The sequence below is a fragment of the Ranitomeya variabilis genome, chromosome 2, assembly GCF_051348905.1.
Source record: "Ranitomeya variabilis isolate aRanVar5 chromosome 2, aRanVar5.hap1, whole genome shotgun sequence".
Lineage (NCBI taxonomy): Eukaryota > Metazoa > Chordata > Amphibia > Anura > Dendrobatidae > Ranitomeya > Ranitomeya variabilis.
The window spans coordinates 229,460,220-229,479,839 of record NC_135233.1 but is presented as its reverse complement, the minus strand read 5'-3'; the positions used below and the strand labels follow the sequence as shown (position 1 = coordinate 229,479,839).

At 45.6% G+C, this 19,620-nt stretch overlaps 1 protein-coding gene across 2 annotated transcripts in view; it reads right to left on the bottom strand.

Annotated features, from left to right (window-relative positions):
• The window catches only part of SH2D3C (SH2 domain containing 3C), a 104,510-nt gene that overhangs the window by 44,609 nt on the left and 40,281 nt on the right, over positions 1-19,620 (bottom strand). For both annotated transcript variants that reach the window (XM_077283899.1, XM_077283898.1), the window contains exon 2: positions 6,805-7,315. In XM_077283899.1, the coding sequence (XP_077140014.1) occupies positions 6,805-7,315 (511 nt within the window). The remainder of the gene's footprint in view (positions 1-6,804; positions 7,316-19,620) is intronic.

Genomic DNA, 19,620 nt, shown 5'->3' with positions numbered 1-19,620 from the left:
GCGTTCTCAGGATGTGGTAACTTTTGGGGTATTGATGAGCAGATATTTTGTTTTTTTTATCATTGTGTGAAAGAAAACAACTTCACAAAGAAGCTCTGTGGCTATAGCTTGTGGTGGTGTACTACACCCAAGAAATGGAAGGTAGAAGTGATACTATGGGTCATACATAGTTGCCCTGAATATTCCCCGAAGCACCGCACCAATATAAATAAGGTTGGCATCAGCATCCTGGCGCAAGTGGCGCAGTGATGTTATTGCACTGCGCCAGCTGCTCTGCGTGCAGGGGAGGGAGAAGAGGGCTTGGATGTTCAGACTAAGTTGGTGTGAATTTTATTAGTTTTGGAGGGGTTTCATTACATTTTAAGAGGGCATTAAAGGGGTATTCTCATCTCTAAGATCCTATCCCAATATGTAGAAGGTGTAACAATAATGATATTAGCAAAAAGCTCCAATTAGAAATGTAGTATAGTTCTTCTGATATGCTGTGTCGCCTACCCCATGTGCAGGGCATTTCAGGTTGGAGGCTGGGTCACGGCCTTTAAATAGTCGCGCTGGACTTTGGGCGTCGCCGATTATAGCTTGTGCTTTATGCCTGGTGATTCCGGTCTGGAGTGGTGGTCTCGTTGTAGGAATATCGTATCTGGTGGTGTATAATCCTTTGTCATATTCCTCCTTCCTATTTGTATTTGTTTTGCCCTGTGCACATTATAGTGTATTCCTGTGTGTCTGTGGCTTGGTGCGTTTTTCAGTTTTCCCTGTCTGTGCTTTCTGTGGGGATTGGTGTGTGGTCTCTTCACTGGGTGGCGGGTGGTGGTTTCAGCTTAGGGCTGAAACAGGAGTCAGGGTCAGGCCTGGTGGCCCAGACATGCACACCTTTAGTGTAATTTCTGGGAAAGGGACAGACAGGGTTTCCCTAGCCTGAGGGATATCGCAGGGGCCCGGGTAACCAACCTTAGTCTGCGCAGTTCCCCCGTGACATTATAATCGGCCCAAAAGAAAAAAATATATATATATTTTTTTTGTATGTTATGAATCCCATGACTTCCATAAACCGCCAGTTGAGGGCGCTGTTCTTACAGGTCACTGAATTGAAGGGGGCAGTTCAGCAACAGGGTCTTGTGGTATCTAATGTGCAAGTGGAAACTGCAGGTAGAGTTGCAGAGCCAAAAATCCCTTTACCTGAGAGGTTTGCTGGGGAACGCAGTAAATTTGTGGTTTTCCGTGAAGCTTGCAAATTGTATTTTCGTATGCGCCCGCTTTCCTCAGGTAATGAGGCTCAGCGTGTGGGCTTGGTTTTGTCATTACTGAACGGAGACCCCCAAGCATGGGCATTTTCATTACCTTCTGATTCAGCTGCATTTAGCTCAGTAGAGAGTTTTTTTTCTGCTCTTGGACTCATATATTATGATCCTGACAGATTGGCTCTAGCAGAATCTAAAATACGCGCTCTCTGCCAGGGGGAGCGAATGGCGGAGGATTACTGTTCTGAATTTCGCTGCTGGGCGGTGTGCACACAATGGAATGACCCGGCGCTGCGGAGTCAGTTTGTATGTGGGGTTTCGAGAAGGGTTAAACAAGCCCTTCTGATGTATGAGACTCCTGCTTCTCTAGAGTCTGCCATGAGTCTTGTTGTCCGCATTGATCGCTGTTTGCTTCAGGGGGCGCTAGAGACGCCGCCTATGGGGGAGGTTGTAGGTGCACCTGAGGTTGCTGCAGGTGAGCCCACGGAGCCTATGCAAATCGCAGGGGTGTCACGTCATCAAGCCCCCTCGCTCAGGAAGCAGGGACTCTGTTTTTGCTGTGGTAAAAAAGGGCATTATGTAAATGCTTGTCCTCTGTTTTCTAAAAAAAAAGCGCAACGGCGGAAATCTACTAAGCTCAGAGGGTGTGGAGGAGGCCAATCTGAGCTTATGCATATCCTCCATGGTGGTCTCTCAATGTAGGCTTCCTGCCAGAGTTATGGTCGATGGCAGAGAGCTGCTAATTACTGTTTTTGTGGATAGTGGTTCGGCCACTAATCTCATTGATGAGGAGTTTGCGCGCACGGCCGGGTTCACGGTCGAAAAATTGCCTCATCCTATCCGGGTGGTCACCATCAATGCTACCCCTCTCCCACAGGGGGAGATTACTGAGTTTGTGGCTGAGGTTAAACTCCACATTGGGGTCCTACATTCTGGGCAGGTTACATGTAGGGTGCTCAGTAATCTTCCTGCACAAATGGTTCTGGGTTTTCCATTGTTATCTATGCACAACCCGGTTATTGACTAGAAAACTCAGGACATAATTCAGTGGAGCGGATTTTGCCAGGAGAATTGCCTGGCCACATGTGTGTCCGCTGTGACTCCAAGCATTCCTGAGTCACTGCTGGATTTCGTGGATGTGTTCTCAGAGAAGGGTTGCTCAGAATTGCCACCACATCGCCCCTATGACTGTACTATTAAGTTTAAACCAGGGGCTAAATTGCCGAAAGCTAGGATGTTCAACATCTCTGGTCCTGAGAGGCAAGCTTTAAAAGATTACATTGCTGAGAGTCTGAGCAAAGGGCACATCAGGCCTTCGTCCTCGCCGGTGGCAGCGGGGTTCTTCTTCATTAAAAAGAAAGATGGCGGACTACGCCCGTGTCTGGATTTCAGGGAGTTAAACCAGATTACGGTTCGTGATCCATACCCTATGCCACTGATACCTGATTTGTTCAACCAGGTGGCTGGTGCTAAGTGGTTTTCCAAGCTTGACCTCAGGGGGGCTTACAACCTCATAAGAGTCTGTCAAGGTGATGAGTGGAAGACGGCTTTTAATACTCCTGAGGGTCATTTTGAAAATTTGGTGATGCCATTTGGGTTGACAAACGCGCCTGCAGTTTTTCAACATTTCATAAATGATGTATTCTCGCATGTTCTGGGGAAATTCGTTATTGTGTACCTAGATGACATTCTCATTTATTCATGCGACCGTGATACTCATTTAGAGCATGTGAGGCAGGTGTTACAGCTTCTCAGGGAAAATAAGCTCTATGCAAAACTTGAGAAATGTGTATTTTCGGTTCAGGAGTTGCCTTTCTTGGGTTATATTGTGTCTGCTTCAGGGTTTAAAATGGACGCCGCTAAGGTGCAAGCGGTGCTGCATTGGGAACGGCCTGATAACCTAAAAGCACTCCAGCGGTTCCTTGGGTTTTCCAACTATTATAGAAAGTTTATCAAAGATTTTTCTACCATTGCTAAACCGCTTACTGACATGACGAAAAAGGGTACCAATTTATCTGCCTGGCCTCGGGCTGCTGTGTGCGCATTTGAATTTCTGAAGAGCAATTTTGCTTCGGCCCCCATTCTGGTGCAACCAGACGTATCAAAACCATTTACCATGGAAGTCGATGCGTCTGAGGTTGGAGTGGGGGCGGTGCTGTCACAAGGCTCATCCTTGGGAGAGTTACGTCCTTGCGCCTACTTTTCCAAGAAGCTGTCGTCTGCCGAACGTAATTACGGTATTGGCAACAGGGAGTTGTTGGCTATCAAGTTGGCTTTTGAGGAATGGCGACACTTTTTGGAGGGGTCGGTCCATCAGGTTACAGTTATCACCGACCATAAAAATCTGCTGTATCTGGAGTCAGCCAAGCATCTGTCCCCCAGGCAGGCTCGCTGGGCATTGTTTTTCACGCGGTTCAACTTTTTTGTTACGTACCGACCTGGGTCTAAGAACACTAAGGTGGATGCTTTGTCCAGGTGTTTTCCCGGGGGAGAACCTCGGGAAGATCCGGTACCCATCCTCCAAAAGGGTGTAGTGGTCTCGGCTCTCACGACCGAGGTTGAGGCTGAGATTGCCGAGGCTCAGGTGGAGGTACCACCAGAGCTTCCCATTAACAAATCGTTTGTACCACTCCATCTTCGCCTAAAGGTGTTGGATGAGCATCATGATGCTGTCCTGGCTGGCCATCCAGGGGTTAGGGGTACCTTGGAGTTGGTGTCATGTCGGTTTTGGTGGCCCAAAATCCGACAGGACGTGGTCTCATACGTATCAGCATGTACCACGTGCGCTAGGGCTAAGACGTCCCGCTCTCATCCTGCTGGCACACTACATCCTCTCGGGGTACCCAGTACGCCATGGACGGAGATATCCATGGATTTTATCACAGATTTACCCTCCTCTGCTGGGAACACGGTCATTCTGGTGGTTGTTGATCGGTTCTCAAAGATGTCGCACTTTGTGTCTTTGCCTTCGTTGCCTAACGCTAAGACTCTGGCTCAGGTTTTTGTGCAGGAGGTGGTCAGACTTCACGGGGTCCCGTCTGACATCGTGTCTGATAGGGGTACTTAGTTTGTGGCAAAATTTTGGAAAGCTTTTTGCTCACGGCTGGGGATCAAGTTGTCGCATTCTTCTGCGTTTCATCCTCAGTCAAATGGTCAGACCGAGCGTATGAACCAGAATTTGGAGCAGTACTTACGCTGTTTTGTTTCTGACAATCAGGAGGAGTGGTCGACGTTCCTTCCTTTGGCTGAGTTTGCTATAAATAATCACCGTCAGGAATCGTCTGGGGAGTCCCCGTTCTTTTGTGTTTACGGGCTCCATCCTCAGTTTTGTACTCTGCGTCAGGGGGCTCTACTGGCGTCCCGGAGGAGGACCAGTTAGGAGCACAACTGTCATCCGTTTGGAGGAAAGTGAAACAGCGCTTGCTAAGCGTAGGTGCAAGGTAGAAACGAGTGGCTGACAGTAAACGTGTGACAGGTCCGGACCTGAGTGTGGGTGACTGGGTGTGGTTGTCCACAAAAAAACATAAAACTCAAGATTCCATCCTTGAAATTGGGTCCAAGGTTTATTGGTCCATTTAGGGTTGCCGCCATCATTAACCCGGTAGCCTACTGTTTGGCGCTCCCTACGGTATATAAAATGCACAACGTGTTCCACAGATCTTTATTAAAAAAGGTGGTGGGTTCTGTGGACACGGCGCCTATGCCACCTCCAGTCTTGGTGGATGGCAATTTGGAGTTTGAAGTCTCCAAGGTGGTTGACTCTCGTGTAGTGCGCCGCACATTACAGTACCTGGTACACTGGCGTGGTTAAGGGCCGGAATAGAGGTCCTGGGTACCAGCCTCGGATATACATGCGGACCGGCTGGTCAGTATGTTTCACCGCCGCCATCCGGACAAGCCGGGTCCTATAAGTCGTGAGGGCCCTGGGGTCCCTCGTAGAAGGCGGGGTACTGTCATGTCGGACGCTGTTTACACTAGGGCGTCCGACAGACAGCAGTAATTCCACTTACGTCCACTACACGCTCAGTGGCGTCGGCTAGATTTTATCCAGCTTGCTCGGGGTTAATCTAGCTGGTAATCAGGTTGAAGGCTGGGTCACGCCCACGGCCTTTAAATAGTCGCGCTGGACTTTGGGCGTCGCCGATTATAGCTTGTGATTTATGCCTGGTGATTCTGGTCTGGAGTGGTGGTCTCGTTGTAGGAATATCGTATCTGGTGGTGTATAATCCTTTATCATATTCCTCCTTCCTATTTGTATTTGTTTTGCCCTGTGCACATTATAGTGTATTCCTGTGTGTCTGCGGCTTGGTGCGTTTTTCAGTTTTCCCTGTCTGTGCTTTCTGTGGGGATTGGTGTGTGGTCTCTTCACTGGGTGGCGGGTGGTGGTTTCAGCTTAGGGCTGAAACAGGAGTCAGGGTCAGGCCTGGCGGCTCAGACATGCACACCTTTAGTGTAACTTCTGGGAAAGGGACAGACAGGGTTTCCCTAGCCTGAGGGATATCGCAGGGGCCCGGGTAACCAACCTTAGTCTACCCAGTTCCCCCGTGACACCGAGCATGCTTGGATAACATCTCATCCGAGCATATTCCCTCATCACTATTAGTTATTAGTGGTCGTAACCCTGGATACGTACTGCATTGCCCTGCACATGGGGTAAGCAACATAGTGAGTCAGAAGAGCTATACTACATTTCTAATTGGAGGTATTTGCTAATAGTATTATTATTAAACCTACTACATACTGGGATAGGATCTTGGAGATAGGATTATCCCTTTAATGCTTTTTTTTAAAGGGATTACTTACTTGGCATTACTACTGGATTGTGGGGCCCAATACTGGCCTCATAATCCAGTGACACTATGTCACTGATAATACTGACCAGTAATTATGCCCTATGGATGTAATAGAGGGTGTGGGGGTACAGATATCGGCTGATCGGTGGGGGTTGCAGGTGTCATAGCCCACCGGTCTTATATAGATGACTTGTCCTACAGACAGGCCTTCAATATACAGTGGGGAAAAAAGTATTTAGTCAGCCACCAATTGCGCAAGTTCTCCCACTTAAAAACCTTCGGAGGGAGTTGAAAGTCCGTGTTGCCCAGCGATAGGCCCAAAACATCACTGCTCTAGATGAGATCTGCATGGAGGAATGGGCCAACATACCACCAACAGTGTGTGCCAACCTTGTGAAGACTTACAGAAAACGTTTGAACTCTGTTATTGCCAACAAAGGATATATAACAAAATATTGAGATGAACTTTTGTTAATGACCAAATACTTATTTTTGACCATAATTTGCAAAATAAATCTTGCCAAATCAGGCAAGGTGATTTTCTGGATTTGTTTTCTCATTTTGACTCTCATAGTTGTGGTCTACCTATGGTGTCAGGCCTCTCTCATCTTTTTAAGTGGGAGAACTTGCACAATTGGTGGCTGACTAAATACTTTTTTCCCCACTGTATTAGTCCAGGACAAACTCTTTCAATTTACCATTATGAAAGACAAATATAGAATATTGAATCTGTATCTCTTACACTTCACTACGGTCACCGATCTTCTTACCTTTCATCACTGCTATCTTTTCTCTTCACCTCGGCTACATTTTGATCTTTCGTTTTCTCAAGGACATCTGGTGTCACCTCCAAGCTCTCCGGATGTCCAGCAGAGTCATCTTTCATATCTACCTTTTGGTCCTTCTCGCAACCTTGTACCGGAGTTTCTTCAGTCCTTCTTTGCGTTTTGAGGGAAGGGACCACTATAATGTCATCGATGTCTTCATCCAACAGGTCGTTCGTGGAGTGCGCGGCCATGGTGGCCGGACACTCCTTACTTTTCTCTTTCTTGGATTTTGAGATTTTTTTGCTGAGTCTAGGCATGGTTCCCATGTGCGTGTACATGTCGCTTGACCTGGCATAGGAAGGGCTCCTTGGTATGGCAGTGAGGTCATCTTGTGTCTTTTCGAATACATTGTCCAAGCTGACGTTGGTACATGCGTCTGAATTTTGAGAATCTTTTCTTCGGAAAGCCCGGGGTAGGCTGCTCAGACTACCAAACACATTTAATTTAAAGAGCTCTGCAAAAAAAAAATACAAAAAACATATGTAAATAATATAAACATATATAATAGTAATTCAGCATAAAGGTTGGAGATGTAAAAGAAGTTTGAAAAGGGAACTGTGACCATGAAGGAGAAGTGTCGCTTCTCTTTTTGTACAACAAGGAAAAATGTTTCTAAATTTATAGGAAACTTTCTCAAACTTTAGCTAAAAATAGATGTGGCGCAAAACCAAAAAGTTAGGTGCCCTACAGGGAAGCCGAGGGATGGCAAAATAGGGTCAGAGGAATACACGGATCTAGAGGGTTCATATCAGGACATATAAGCTTGGAGGACATGACTATAGCTCCCCATACACAATAGATAGCTGTCAGTCAAACAATTGGCCAAACTTTCACCACTTCCCCCATACACAGGAACGCTCGACTCCCGTGTTCTCTATAAGAGACTCCTCTGACAGCGACTCAGATGGGCAGTCTGAAATCAACATGCTGGATTCTTTTCACCACCGACATCATGTGTAAGGGGAAAGTCGGGAAGCCCCCATAAATACTAGGCTGACGGCCAATCCTGCTGATATCGGTGTGTTCAACCAACATCAATCTATTGTGTAGATCTTATGTCTCTAGTCAAAAAATAATTAAAGACCCCCCATAAATCAAGCAGAGACCGGACGGGTTATTGTCGGCATAGGGGCCTCTGACCATACCCAGATCAATTTGAAAAAATACAAGAAAAAAAGTATAAATGTATTGCATTTCATATGTCCCCATAGGAATTTGGAAGCTGCTTATTCTCCTCTCCCCAACTAAGTACAGTTACGTTGAAATATGGACCCTTTTTAGACCTTATAGCGAGCAATATTGAGTCACTGCAGACCGTTCTATTTCACAGTTAAGTCTGTAAGACCCCCTAATATATTGTGCTGCATGCTTCGGTACAGAGATATCCGTCTGATTGATTAATGGAGAAATTGATTGATTGATAGGGAGCGGGTTTTAGAAGCACTTAGCTACGTCTGTTTCCTGTGTACTCAGTGCCGGGTGCGGAGCCAGTGCCATCAGAGGATATTCCCTTCATATATCTGGACATACCGTAACTGCCACATAAAATAGGATTTTTATGAGAAAGTGAATGCGGCTGGTGACTGAAACCCTAATATAATTACACAGGAGGGACCTTACTGAAACACCACTCAATGTACAGGGTGAATGCAATACAGCAGAAAGTCCTTAGAAATCTGCCCTAAGCACGTGTGATATTGGGCACATCACTTTAGTGCCAGCAACCATATGTCGGGGCCCCATAACAAAACATGACGCCGGGTAGAATTGGCCCTGATGCCATGTTCCTGGAGACTACTGAAATGAACCCTCTTGTAGGGGGTCTATTGTTTCATGCAATGGCATTGGGTGTGTATATAAGGGGAAGTATTTATCGCGTCTGGCTATTTGGGGGGACTTCCTTTGCCTTTAGAGTTTGCGCCAAAGGTTTCAGAAAATTGTATGTTAGTCTGGATACGATGGCGACAGAGAAATGTAGTTGTATTTGGGATGAGCAGGTTGGAGCAAGAGGATGCCAGAGTCAGAAGACCAAGCGAAGAGCTGATCATGAGACCCAGAATGTCCCGTACCATAAAGAGTGATACCTAATAGAGACACAACCAGGGCCGGACTGGCCATCGGGCACTTCTGGCAAATGCCAGAAGGGCCGGTGCCAGTAGTGGGCCGCTGCACTGTTCCTTCCCCTCCCCCCGCCAGTGCCACCGCCGCCGCATTTAACTATACCGGCGTCTATGACGCCGGTATAGTTCAATGCAATGATGAGGAGAGAGCGTCTCCTGACGCTCCCTCTCCTCTCATTCCCCGCTCTGCCTCTGACAGTACACTGCGGGTGCACGATGACGTCATATCATCGCGCACCTGCTGTGTCCTGGGCAGACTGCAGCCGCCAGGAGCAGGGACGAGCAGCGCGGGCAAAAGGAAAGGTGAGGAGAGTGTTTTGTTTTTTTTTACTGGACTGTGGGGCCATTATCGGGGGGGTTGGTGGGGGAGAGATGAGATGTGGGCTGTGCTGTATATATCCCTGTGCGGGCTGTGCTCTATATATCCCTGTGCGGGCTGTGCTCTATATACCCCTGTGCGGGCTGTGCTCTATATACCCCTGTGCGGGCTGTGCTCTATATACCCCTGTGCGGGCTGTGCTCTATATACCCCTGTGCGGGCTGTGCTCTATATACCCCTGTGCGGGCTGTGCTCTATATACCCCTGTGCGGGCTGTGCTCTATATACCCCTGTGCGGGCTGTGCTCTATATACCCCTGTGCGGGCTGTGCTGTATATACCCCTGTGCGGGCTGTGCTGTATATACCCCTGTGCAGGCTGTGCTGTATATACCCCTGTGCGGGCTGTGCTGTATATACAATTACCCAAATATATAGACCAACCAATAAAATGTGGTATATAACCAAAATAACATATATCCAAAAAAAGGGAAGATACCACTCAAATGCGTAAAATATAAGATACTTTATTAATATATTCAAATTTAAGAAAAAACAGAAAACAATAATAAATGTATTTAATACTCAAAGACAAGGGGAAAAGGCAAAGTAACCCAAAGCAATCCAACACATAAAAAATATAATTAAACATCCAAAAAGGATGATATATAGGATAAGTGCACTGTGCACACCAGCAGGTGTCGCTGAAGCTCACGTAATAGTATACAGATAACTAAATAAAAGCTGAAAGTGTCCGTGCATATATTGCTACTTTAAATAAATATAAAGTGTCACTGCATGTATGAACCTGGAATAAATAAATAAACAGTCAGGCTCCTAGATAGAGTAAAGTGTCTATGCATGTGCAATTCTAGGAGTCAGGTGAACCGGTAAGAAACACCTATGAGGATACAACATAGCAGCAAAGTAGAAATGCATATATACCTGCTGGGAGGTGGATTGCAATAGGCAGGGAAACCCCGACGCGCGTTTCGCAACGTAGCTTCTTCCTGGGGGTCGTGGTCCACGACCCCCAGGAAGAAGCTACGTTGCGAAACGCGCGTCGGGGTTTCCCTGCCTATTGCAATCCACCTCCCAGCAGGTATATATGCATTTCTACTTTGCTGCTATGTTGTATCCTCATAGGTGTTTCTTACCGGTTCACCTGACTCCTAGAATTGCACATGCATAGACACTTTACTCTATCTAGGAGCCTGACTGTTTATTTATTTATTCCAGGTTCATACATGCAGTGACACTTTATATTTATTTAAAGTAGCAATATATGCACGGACACTTTCAGCTTTTATTTAGTTATCTGTATACTATTACGTGAGCTTCAGCGACACCTGCTGGTGTGCACAGTGCACTTATCCTATATATCATCCTTTTTGGATGTTTAATTATATTTTTTATGTGTTGGATTGCTTTGGGTTACTTTGCCTTTTCCCCTTGTCTTTGAGTATTAAATACATTTATTATTGTTTTCTGTTTTTTCTTAAATTTGAATATATTAATAAAGTATCTTATATTTTACGCATTTGAGTGGTATCTTCCCTTTTTTTGGGGATATGTGCTGTATATACCCCTGTGTGGGCTGTGCTCTATATACCCCTGTGCGGGCTGTGCTCTATATACCCCTGTGCGGGCTGTGCTCTATATACCCCTGTACGGCCTGTGCTCTATATACCCCTGTACGGCCTGTGCTCTATATACCACTGTGCAGCCTGTGCTCTATATACCCCTGTGCGGCCTGTGCTCTATATACCCCTGTGCGGCCTGTGCTCTATATACCCCTGTGCGGGCTGTGCTCTATATACTCATCCAAAAAAGCAACGAAAAAGCAATATAGCCATAAAATAACAAGATTTTATTAGAATACATATAAATACAAAAAAATGTTAAAAATATGCGATGACAGTATGAGGGTAGAAACTATGCAAAATAGTAACCACCAGGAGGTAAAGTGCAGTATCAGTATAGAATAATGCATTGCTCAAAAAACATAATTATGCGCAAAATACATGTAAAGAACCAAAAGGTATATAGTATAACTGTGGTATGGTTATACGGAGCAAAAATGCAGGGCATGTAACGCGCATAAAAAGAAAAAGTATTAGGCATGCTAGTTATAGTGCCAAAGAGTGATTGAAACAGGCATATGGAAGAAGACTATGCTTACATGAATGCAGGCTAATGGAAGATACAGGCATATATTAGCAATATATATGGTACCAACACCTATGATACTAACGCCTATATCTGTATAGAAACCAAGTGGTTTTTAGATACATAGCTAAATGGAACAAGTGGTGGCTAATAGCCTACCGAGAGCCAGATTCCACATGCACTGGAAATTTTAACATGACTAATGTAAAGCAGCGGCCTGGATTATTACCTCACGGTGGTAGCAGCGACCCGACGCGCGTTTCGCGTAATGCTTCGTCCGGGGAAGAGTGCACTCTTCCCCGGACGAAGCATTACGCGAAACGCGCGTCGGGTCGCTGCTACCACCGTGAGGTAATAATCCAGGCCGCTGCTTTACATTAGTCATGTTAAAATTTCCAGTGCATGTGGAATCTGGCTCTCGGTAGGCTATTAGCCACCACTTGTTCCATTTAGCTATGTATCTAAAAACCACTTGGTTTCTATACAGATATAGGCGTTAGTATCATAGGTGTTGGTACCATATATATTGCTAATATATGCCTGTATCTTCCATTAGCCTGCATTCATGTAAGCATAGTCTTCTTCCATATGCCTGTTTCAATCACTCTTTGGCACTATAACTAGCATGCCTAATACTTTTTCTTTTTATGCGCGTTACATGCCCTGCATTTTTGCTCCGTATAACCATACCACAGTTATACTATATACCTTTTGGTTCTTTACATGTATTTTGCGCATAATTATGTTTTTTGAGCAATGCATTATTCTATACTGATACTGCACTTTACCTCCTGGTGGTTACTATTTTGCATAGTTTCTACCCTCATACTGTCATCGCATATTTTTAACATTTTTTTGTATTTATATGTATTCTAATAAAATCTTGTTATTTTATGGCTATATTGCTTTTTCGTTGCTTTTTTGGATGATTATATTATTTTGGAGCATTGCCACTAAACTAGGCAGATACCTTTTCTTTTTTTGATGTGCTCTATATACCCCTGTGCGGGCTGTGCTGTATATACCCCTGTGCGGGCTGTGCTCTATATATCCCTGTGCGGGCTGTGCGTCGCCGTCTATGCTGTATACTACTACGCGGACTGTGCTATATTATGCAGGCTGTGCTATATTATGCAGGCTGTGCTATATACTATGCAAGTTGTGCTATATACTATGCGGGCTTTGCTATATACTATAGGGGGTATATTATATTCTATGGGGGAGGCCGTGTTATATACTATGTGGCTGTGTTATATACTATTGCGGGGGTATATTATATTCTGTAGGGGAGGCTGTGTTATATACTATGGGGGTATATTCTGTTCTATGGGGGAGACTGTCTTATATACTATGGGGGGCTGCATTATATTCTATGGGGGGCTACATTATATATTATGGGGAGGTGGGCTGTATTATATTCTATGGGGGGCTGTATTAATTTTTATGAGGGACGATTGCATCATACTCTGATGGGGCTGAATTATATTCTATGGGGAGGTGGGCTGTATTCTATTCTATTCGGGGCTACATTAAATTCTATGGGGGCTGTATTATATTTATATTCTATGAGGGGCGATTTCATCATACTCTATGGGGGGGGCTGCATTATATTCTATGGAGGGGTTACATTATACTCTGGGGTGGCTGCATTATACTCTGTAGGGTGGTGGCTGCATTATACTGTATGTGGGCTGCATTATACTGTATCGAGGACTATGGGGAATACGTTATACTATATGAAGAACTATGGCGTGCATTATACTATGGGAAGTGAATTGTACTACATGGATGACTATAGCGGTGCATTATACTATATGGGGCACTATGAGGAGTGTATTATGCTCTGTGGAGGACTGAGCAGTGTATTTTAATATATGGAGGACTATAGGGAGTGTATTATACTATATGGAGGACTGTGGTGCACATTATAATATATGGAGGACAATGGGGTGTATTTTACTAAACAAGTAAAATGCTGCATATTCAGATGGTTTTTGCTGGAACAAAAATCATTATTCTCAGCAGCACATCACCGGTGTAAACTGTAGATGTGCTGCTGATAACATGATACTGTATGGTGATCATTCTGTCCCATCATTCTGTCTCAGATGGTGGAAAGAGGACGGGAAACAAGCGTTGAACAACTTCAGTATGGTCGATCAAACTCATTTAGCGGCCTGAACTCAGCGCATGTAAATACAACCGAAATGCATTTGGGGCCCCATTTTAAACTTTGCCTAGGCGTAGGGCCCCACTTTGCCTAAAACCGGCCCTGCCTACAAGTGTACAAAGATATTATACAGTCACCATGTGACAAGTGGGCCTGTGTAACTTCAAATGCCAGGGCTGAATTTTAGTCCCAGTCCGGCCCTGGACACAACATAGGAATTATTCTTGTGAACCAGACTGGAACCGCTTGAAAACCACAATACCCTTAAAGGGGAAGTCACGACTGTGACTTTCCTTAACCCCTTCATGACCCAGCCTATTTTGGCCTTAATGACCTTGCCGTTTTTTAAAATTCTGACCAGTGTCCCTTTATGAGGTAATAACTCAGGAACGCTTCAACAGATCCTAGCGATTCTGAGATTGTTTTTTTCATGACATATTGGGCTTCATGTTAGTGGTAAATTTAGGTCGATAATTTCTGAGTTTATTTGTGAAAAAAACGAAAATTTGGCAAAAAATTTGAAAATTTCGCAATTTTCACATTTTGAATTTTTATTCTGTTAAACCAGAGAGTTATGTGACACAAAATAGTTAATAAATAACGTTTCCCACATGTCTACTTTACATCAGCACAATTTTGGAAACAATTTTTTTTTTTGCTAGGAAGTTATAAGGGTTAAAATTTGACCAGTGATTTCTCATTTTTACAACAAAATTTACAAAACCATTTTTTTTAGGGACCACCTCACATTTGAAGTCATTTTGAGGGTTCTATATGGCTGAAAATACCCAAAAGTGACACCATTCTAAAAACTGCACCCCTCAAGGTGCTCAAAACCACATTCAAGAAGTTTATTAACCCTTCAGGTGTTTCACAGCAGCAGAAGCAACATGGAAGTAAAAAATGAACATTTAACTTTTTAGTCACAAAAATGATCTTTTAGCAACAATTTTTTTATTTTCCCAGCGGTAAAAGGAGAAACTGGACCACGGACGTTGTTGTCCAATTTGTCCTGAGTACGCTGATACCTCATATGTGGGGGTAAACCACTGTTTGGGCGCACGGCAGGGCTCGGAAGGAAGGAGCGCCATTTGACTTTTTGAATGAAAAATTGGCTCCAATCTTTAGCGGACACCATGTCACGTTTGGAGAGCCCCCGTGTGCCTAAACATTGGAGCTCCCCCACAAATGACCCCATTTTGGAAACTAGACCCCCCAAGGAACTTATCTAGAAGCATAGTGAGCACTTTAAACCCCCAGGTGCTTCACAAATTGATCCGTAAAAATGAAAAAGTACTTTTTTTTTTCACAAAAAAATTATTTTAGCCTCAATTTTTTCATTTTCACATGGGCAACAGGATAAAATGGATCCTAAATTTTGTTGGGCAATTTCTCCTGAGTACACCAATACCTCACATGTGGGGGTAAACCACTGTTTGGGCACATGGTAAGGCTCGGAAGGGAAGGAGCGCCATTTGACTTTTTGAATGAAAAATTATCTCCATCGTTAGCGGACACCATGTCGCGTTTGGAAAGCCCCTGTGTGCCTAAACATTGGAGCTCCTCCACAAGTGACCCCATTTTGGAAACTAGACCCCCCAAGGAACTCATCTAGAGGCATAGTGAGCACTTTAAACCCCCAGGTGCTTCACAAATTGATCCGCAAAAATGAAAAAGTACTTTTTTTTCACACAAAATTTCTTTTAGCCTCAATTCTTTCATTTTCACATGGGCAACAGGATAAAATGGATCCTAAAATTTGTTGGGCAATTTCTCCTGAGTACGCCGATACCTCATATGTGGGGGTAAACCACTGTTTGGGTGCACGGCAAGGCTCGGAAGGGGAGGCGTGCCATTTGACTTTTTGAATGGAAAATTAGCTCCAATCGTTAGCGGACACCATGTCGCGTTTGGAGAGCCCCTGTGTGCCTAAACATTGGAGCTCCCCTACAAGTGACCCCATTTTGGAAACTAGACCCCCCCAAGGAACTTATCTAGATGCATAGTGAGCACTTATAACCCCCAGGTGCTTCACAGAAGTTTATAACGCAGAGCCGTGAAAATAAAAAAATAATTTTTCTTTCCTCAAAAATGATTTTTAGCCCAGAATTTTTTATTTTCCCAAGGGTAATAGGAGAAATTGGACCCCAAATGTTGTTGTCCAGTTTGTCCTGAGTACGATGATACCCCATATGTGGGGGTAAACCACTGTTTGAGCGCACGGCAGGGCTCGGAAGGGAAGGCACGCCATTTGGCTTTTTGAATGGAAAATTAGCTCCAATCATTAGCGGACACCATGTCGCGTTTGGAGAGCCCCTGTGTGCCTAAACATTGGAGCTCCCGCACAAGTGACCCCATTTTGGAAACTAGACCTCCCAAGGAACTAATCTAGATGTGTGGTGAGCACTTTGAACCCCCAAGTGCTTCACAGAAGTTTATAACGCAGAGCCGTGAAAATAAAAAATGTGTTTCCTTTCCTCAAAAATATTTTTTTAGCCCAGAATTTTTTTATTTTTGCAAGAGTAACAGGAGAAATTGGACCCCAAAAGTTGTTGTCCAGTTTCTCCTGAGTACGCTGATACCCCATATGTGGGGGTAAACCACTGTTTTGGCACACGTCGGGGTTCGGAAGGGAAGTAGTGACGTTTTGAAATGCAGACTTTGATGGAATGCTCTGCGGGCATCAGGTTGCGTTTGCAGAGCCCCTGATGTGCCTAAACAGTAGGAACTCCCCACAAGTGACTCCATTTTGGAAACTAGACCCCCAAGGGAACTTATCTAGATGTGTGGTGAGCACTTTGAACCCCCAAGTGCTTCACAGAAGTTTACAACGCAGAGCCGTGAAAATAAAAAATCATTTTTCTTTCCTCAAAAAAGATGTTTTAGCAAGCAATTTTTTATTTTCACAAGGGTAACAGGAGAATTTGGACCCCAATATTTGTTGCCCAGTTTGTTGTGAGTACGCTGATACCCCATATGTGGGGGTAAACCACTGTTTGGGCGCACGTCAGGGCTCGGAAGGGAAGTAGTGACATTTGAAATGCAGACTTTGATGGCATGGTCTGCGGGCGTCACATTGCATTTGCAGAGCCCCTGATGTGCCTAAACAGTAGAAACCCCCCACAAGTGACCCCATTTTGGAAACTAGACCCCCCAAGGAACTTATCTAGATGTGTGGTGAGCACGTTCAACCCCCAAGTGCTTCACAGAAGTTTACAACGCAGAGCCGTGAAAATAAAAAATCATTTTTCTTTCCTCAAAAAAGATGTTTTAGCAAGCAATTTTTTATTTTCACAAGGGTAACAGGAGAATTTGGACCCCAATATTTGTTGCCCAGTTTGTTGTGAGTACGCTGATACCCCATATGTGGGGGTAAACCACTGTTTGGGCGCACGTCAGGGCTCGGAAGGGAAGTAGTGACATTTGAAATGCAGACTTTGATGGAATGGTCTGCGGGCGTCACATTGCATTTGCAGAGCCCCTGATGTGCCTAAACAGTAGAAACACCCCACAAGTGACCCCATTTTGGAAACTAGACCCCCAAGGAACTTATCTAGATGTGTGGTGAGCACGTTCAACCCCCAAGTGCTTCACAGAAGTTTACAACGCAGAGCCGTGAAAATAAAAAATCATTTTTCTTTCCTCAAAAAAGATGTTTTAGCAAGCAATTTTTTAATTTCACAAGGGTAACAGGAGAATTTGGACCCCAATATTTGTTGCCCAGTGTGTTGTGAGTACGCTGATACCCCATATGTGGGGGTAAACCACTGTTTGGGCGCACGTCAGGGCTCGGAAGGGAAGTAGTGACATTTGAAATGCAGACTTTGATGGAATGGTCTGCGGGCGTCACATTGCATTTGCAGAGCCCCTGATGTGCCTAAACAGTAGAAACACCCCACAAGTGACCCCATTTTGGAAACTAGACCCCCGAAGGAACTTATATAGATGTGTGGTGAGCACTTTCAACCCCCAAGTGCTTCACAGAAGTTTATAACGCAGAGCCGTGAAAATAAAAAATAATTGTTCTTTCCTCAAAAATTATATTTTAGCAAGTAATTTTTTATTTTTGCAAGGGTAACAGGAGAAATTGGACCCCAACAGTTGTTGCCCAGTTTGTCCTGAGTACGCTGGTACCCCAAATGTGGGGGTAAACCACTGTTTGGGCGCACGTCGGGGCTTGGAAGGGCGGGAGCACCATTTGACTTTTTGAACGCAAGATTGGCTGGAATCAATGGTGGCGCCATGTTGCGTTTGGAGACCCCTGATGTGCCTAAACAGTGGAAACCCCTCAATTCTAACTTCAACACTAACCCCAACACACCCCTAATCCTAATCCCAACTGTAGTCATAACCCTAATCACAACCCTAACCCCAACACACCCCTAACCACAACCCTAACCGCAACACACCCGTAACCCTAATTCCAACCCTAATCCTAACCCTAATCCCAACCGTAACCCTAATCCCAACCCTAACCACAACTGTAACCCCAACACACCCCTAACCCTATCCGTAACCCTAACCACAAGCCTAATCTTAACCCTATTTCAAACCCTAGCCCTAATTCCAACCCTAACTCTAATTCCAACCCTAACCCTAAGGCTATGTGCCCACGTTGCGGATTCGTGTGAGATTTTTCCGCACGATTTTTGAAAAATCTGCAGGTAAAAGGCACTGCGTTTTACCTGCGGATTTACAGCAGATTTCCAGTGTTTTTTTTGTGCGGATTTCACCTGCGGATTCCTATTGAGGAACAGGTGTAAAACGCTGCGGAATCCGCACAAAGAATTGACATGCTGCGGAAAATACAACGCAGCGTTTCTGCACGGAATTTTCCGCACCATGGGCACAGCGGATTTGGCCAATCCGCTGCGGATCCGCTGCGGATCCGCGGCCGATCCGCTGCGGATCCGCTGCCGATCCGCTGCGGATCCGCGGGTGATCCGCTGCGGATCCGCGGGTGATCCGCTGCGGATCCGCTGCCGATCCGCGGCCGATCCGCTGCGGATCCGCTGCCGATCCGCTGCCGATCCGCGGCCGATCCGCTGCGGATCCGCGGCCGATCCACTGCGGATCCGCGGCCGATCCGCTCTGTGTGCACATGCCATAACCCTACCCCTAACCCTACCCGTAACCCTAACCCTACCCCTAACCCTACCCCTAGTTCTAACCCTAGTTCTAACCCTAACCCTAGTGGGAAAAAAAAGAAAAAATTCTTTATTTTATTATTGTCCCTATGGGGGTGATAGGGGGGGGGGGGGGTATTTATTATTTTTTTTATTTTGATCGCTGTGGTAGAACCTACCACGGCGATCAAAATGCACTTGTAAGGAATCTGCCGACTGGCAGATTCGGCGGGCGCACTGAGCATGCGCCCGCCATTTTGGAAGATGGCGGCGCCCAGCGAGCAGACGTACGGACACCGGGAGGATCGGTAAGTATGAAGGGGTGGTGGGGGGGTGGATCGGAGTACAGGGGGGGGGATCGGAGCACAGGGGGGGTGGATATGAGCAAGGAGGGAGCGGACAGGAGGACGGGGGAGCCGGCAGGCGGACGGAGGGGACCGGACCCCATAACGGAGGACTGGGGGGGCGATCGGTGGGTGTGGGGGGGGTCACTTTAGTATTTCCAGCCATGGCCGATAATATTGCAGCATCGGCCATGGCTGGATTGTAATATTTCACCAGTTTTTTAGGTGAAATATTACAAATCGCTCTGATTGGCAGTTTCACTTTCAACAGCCAATCAGAGCGATCGTAGCTACGGGGGGGTGAAGCCACCCCCCCTGGGCTGAAGTACCACTCCCCCTCTCCCTGCAGATCGGGTAAAATAGGAGTTAACCCCTTCACCCGATCTGCAGGGACGCGATCATTCCATGACGCCACATAGGCGTCATGGGTCGGATTGGCACGGGTTTTCATGACGCCTACGTGGCGTCATGGGTCGGGAAGGGGTTAAATATAGGTACGCTTATTGAAGTTTA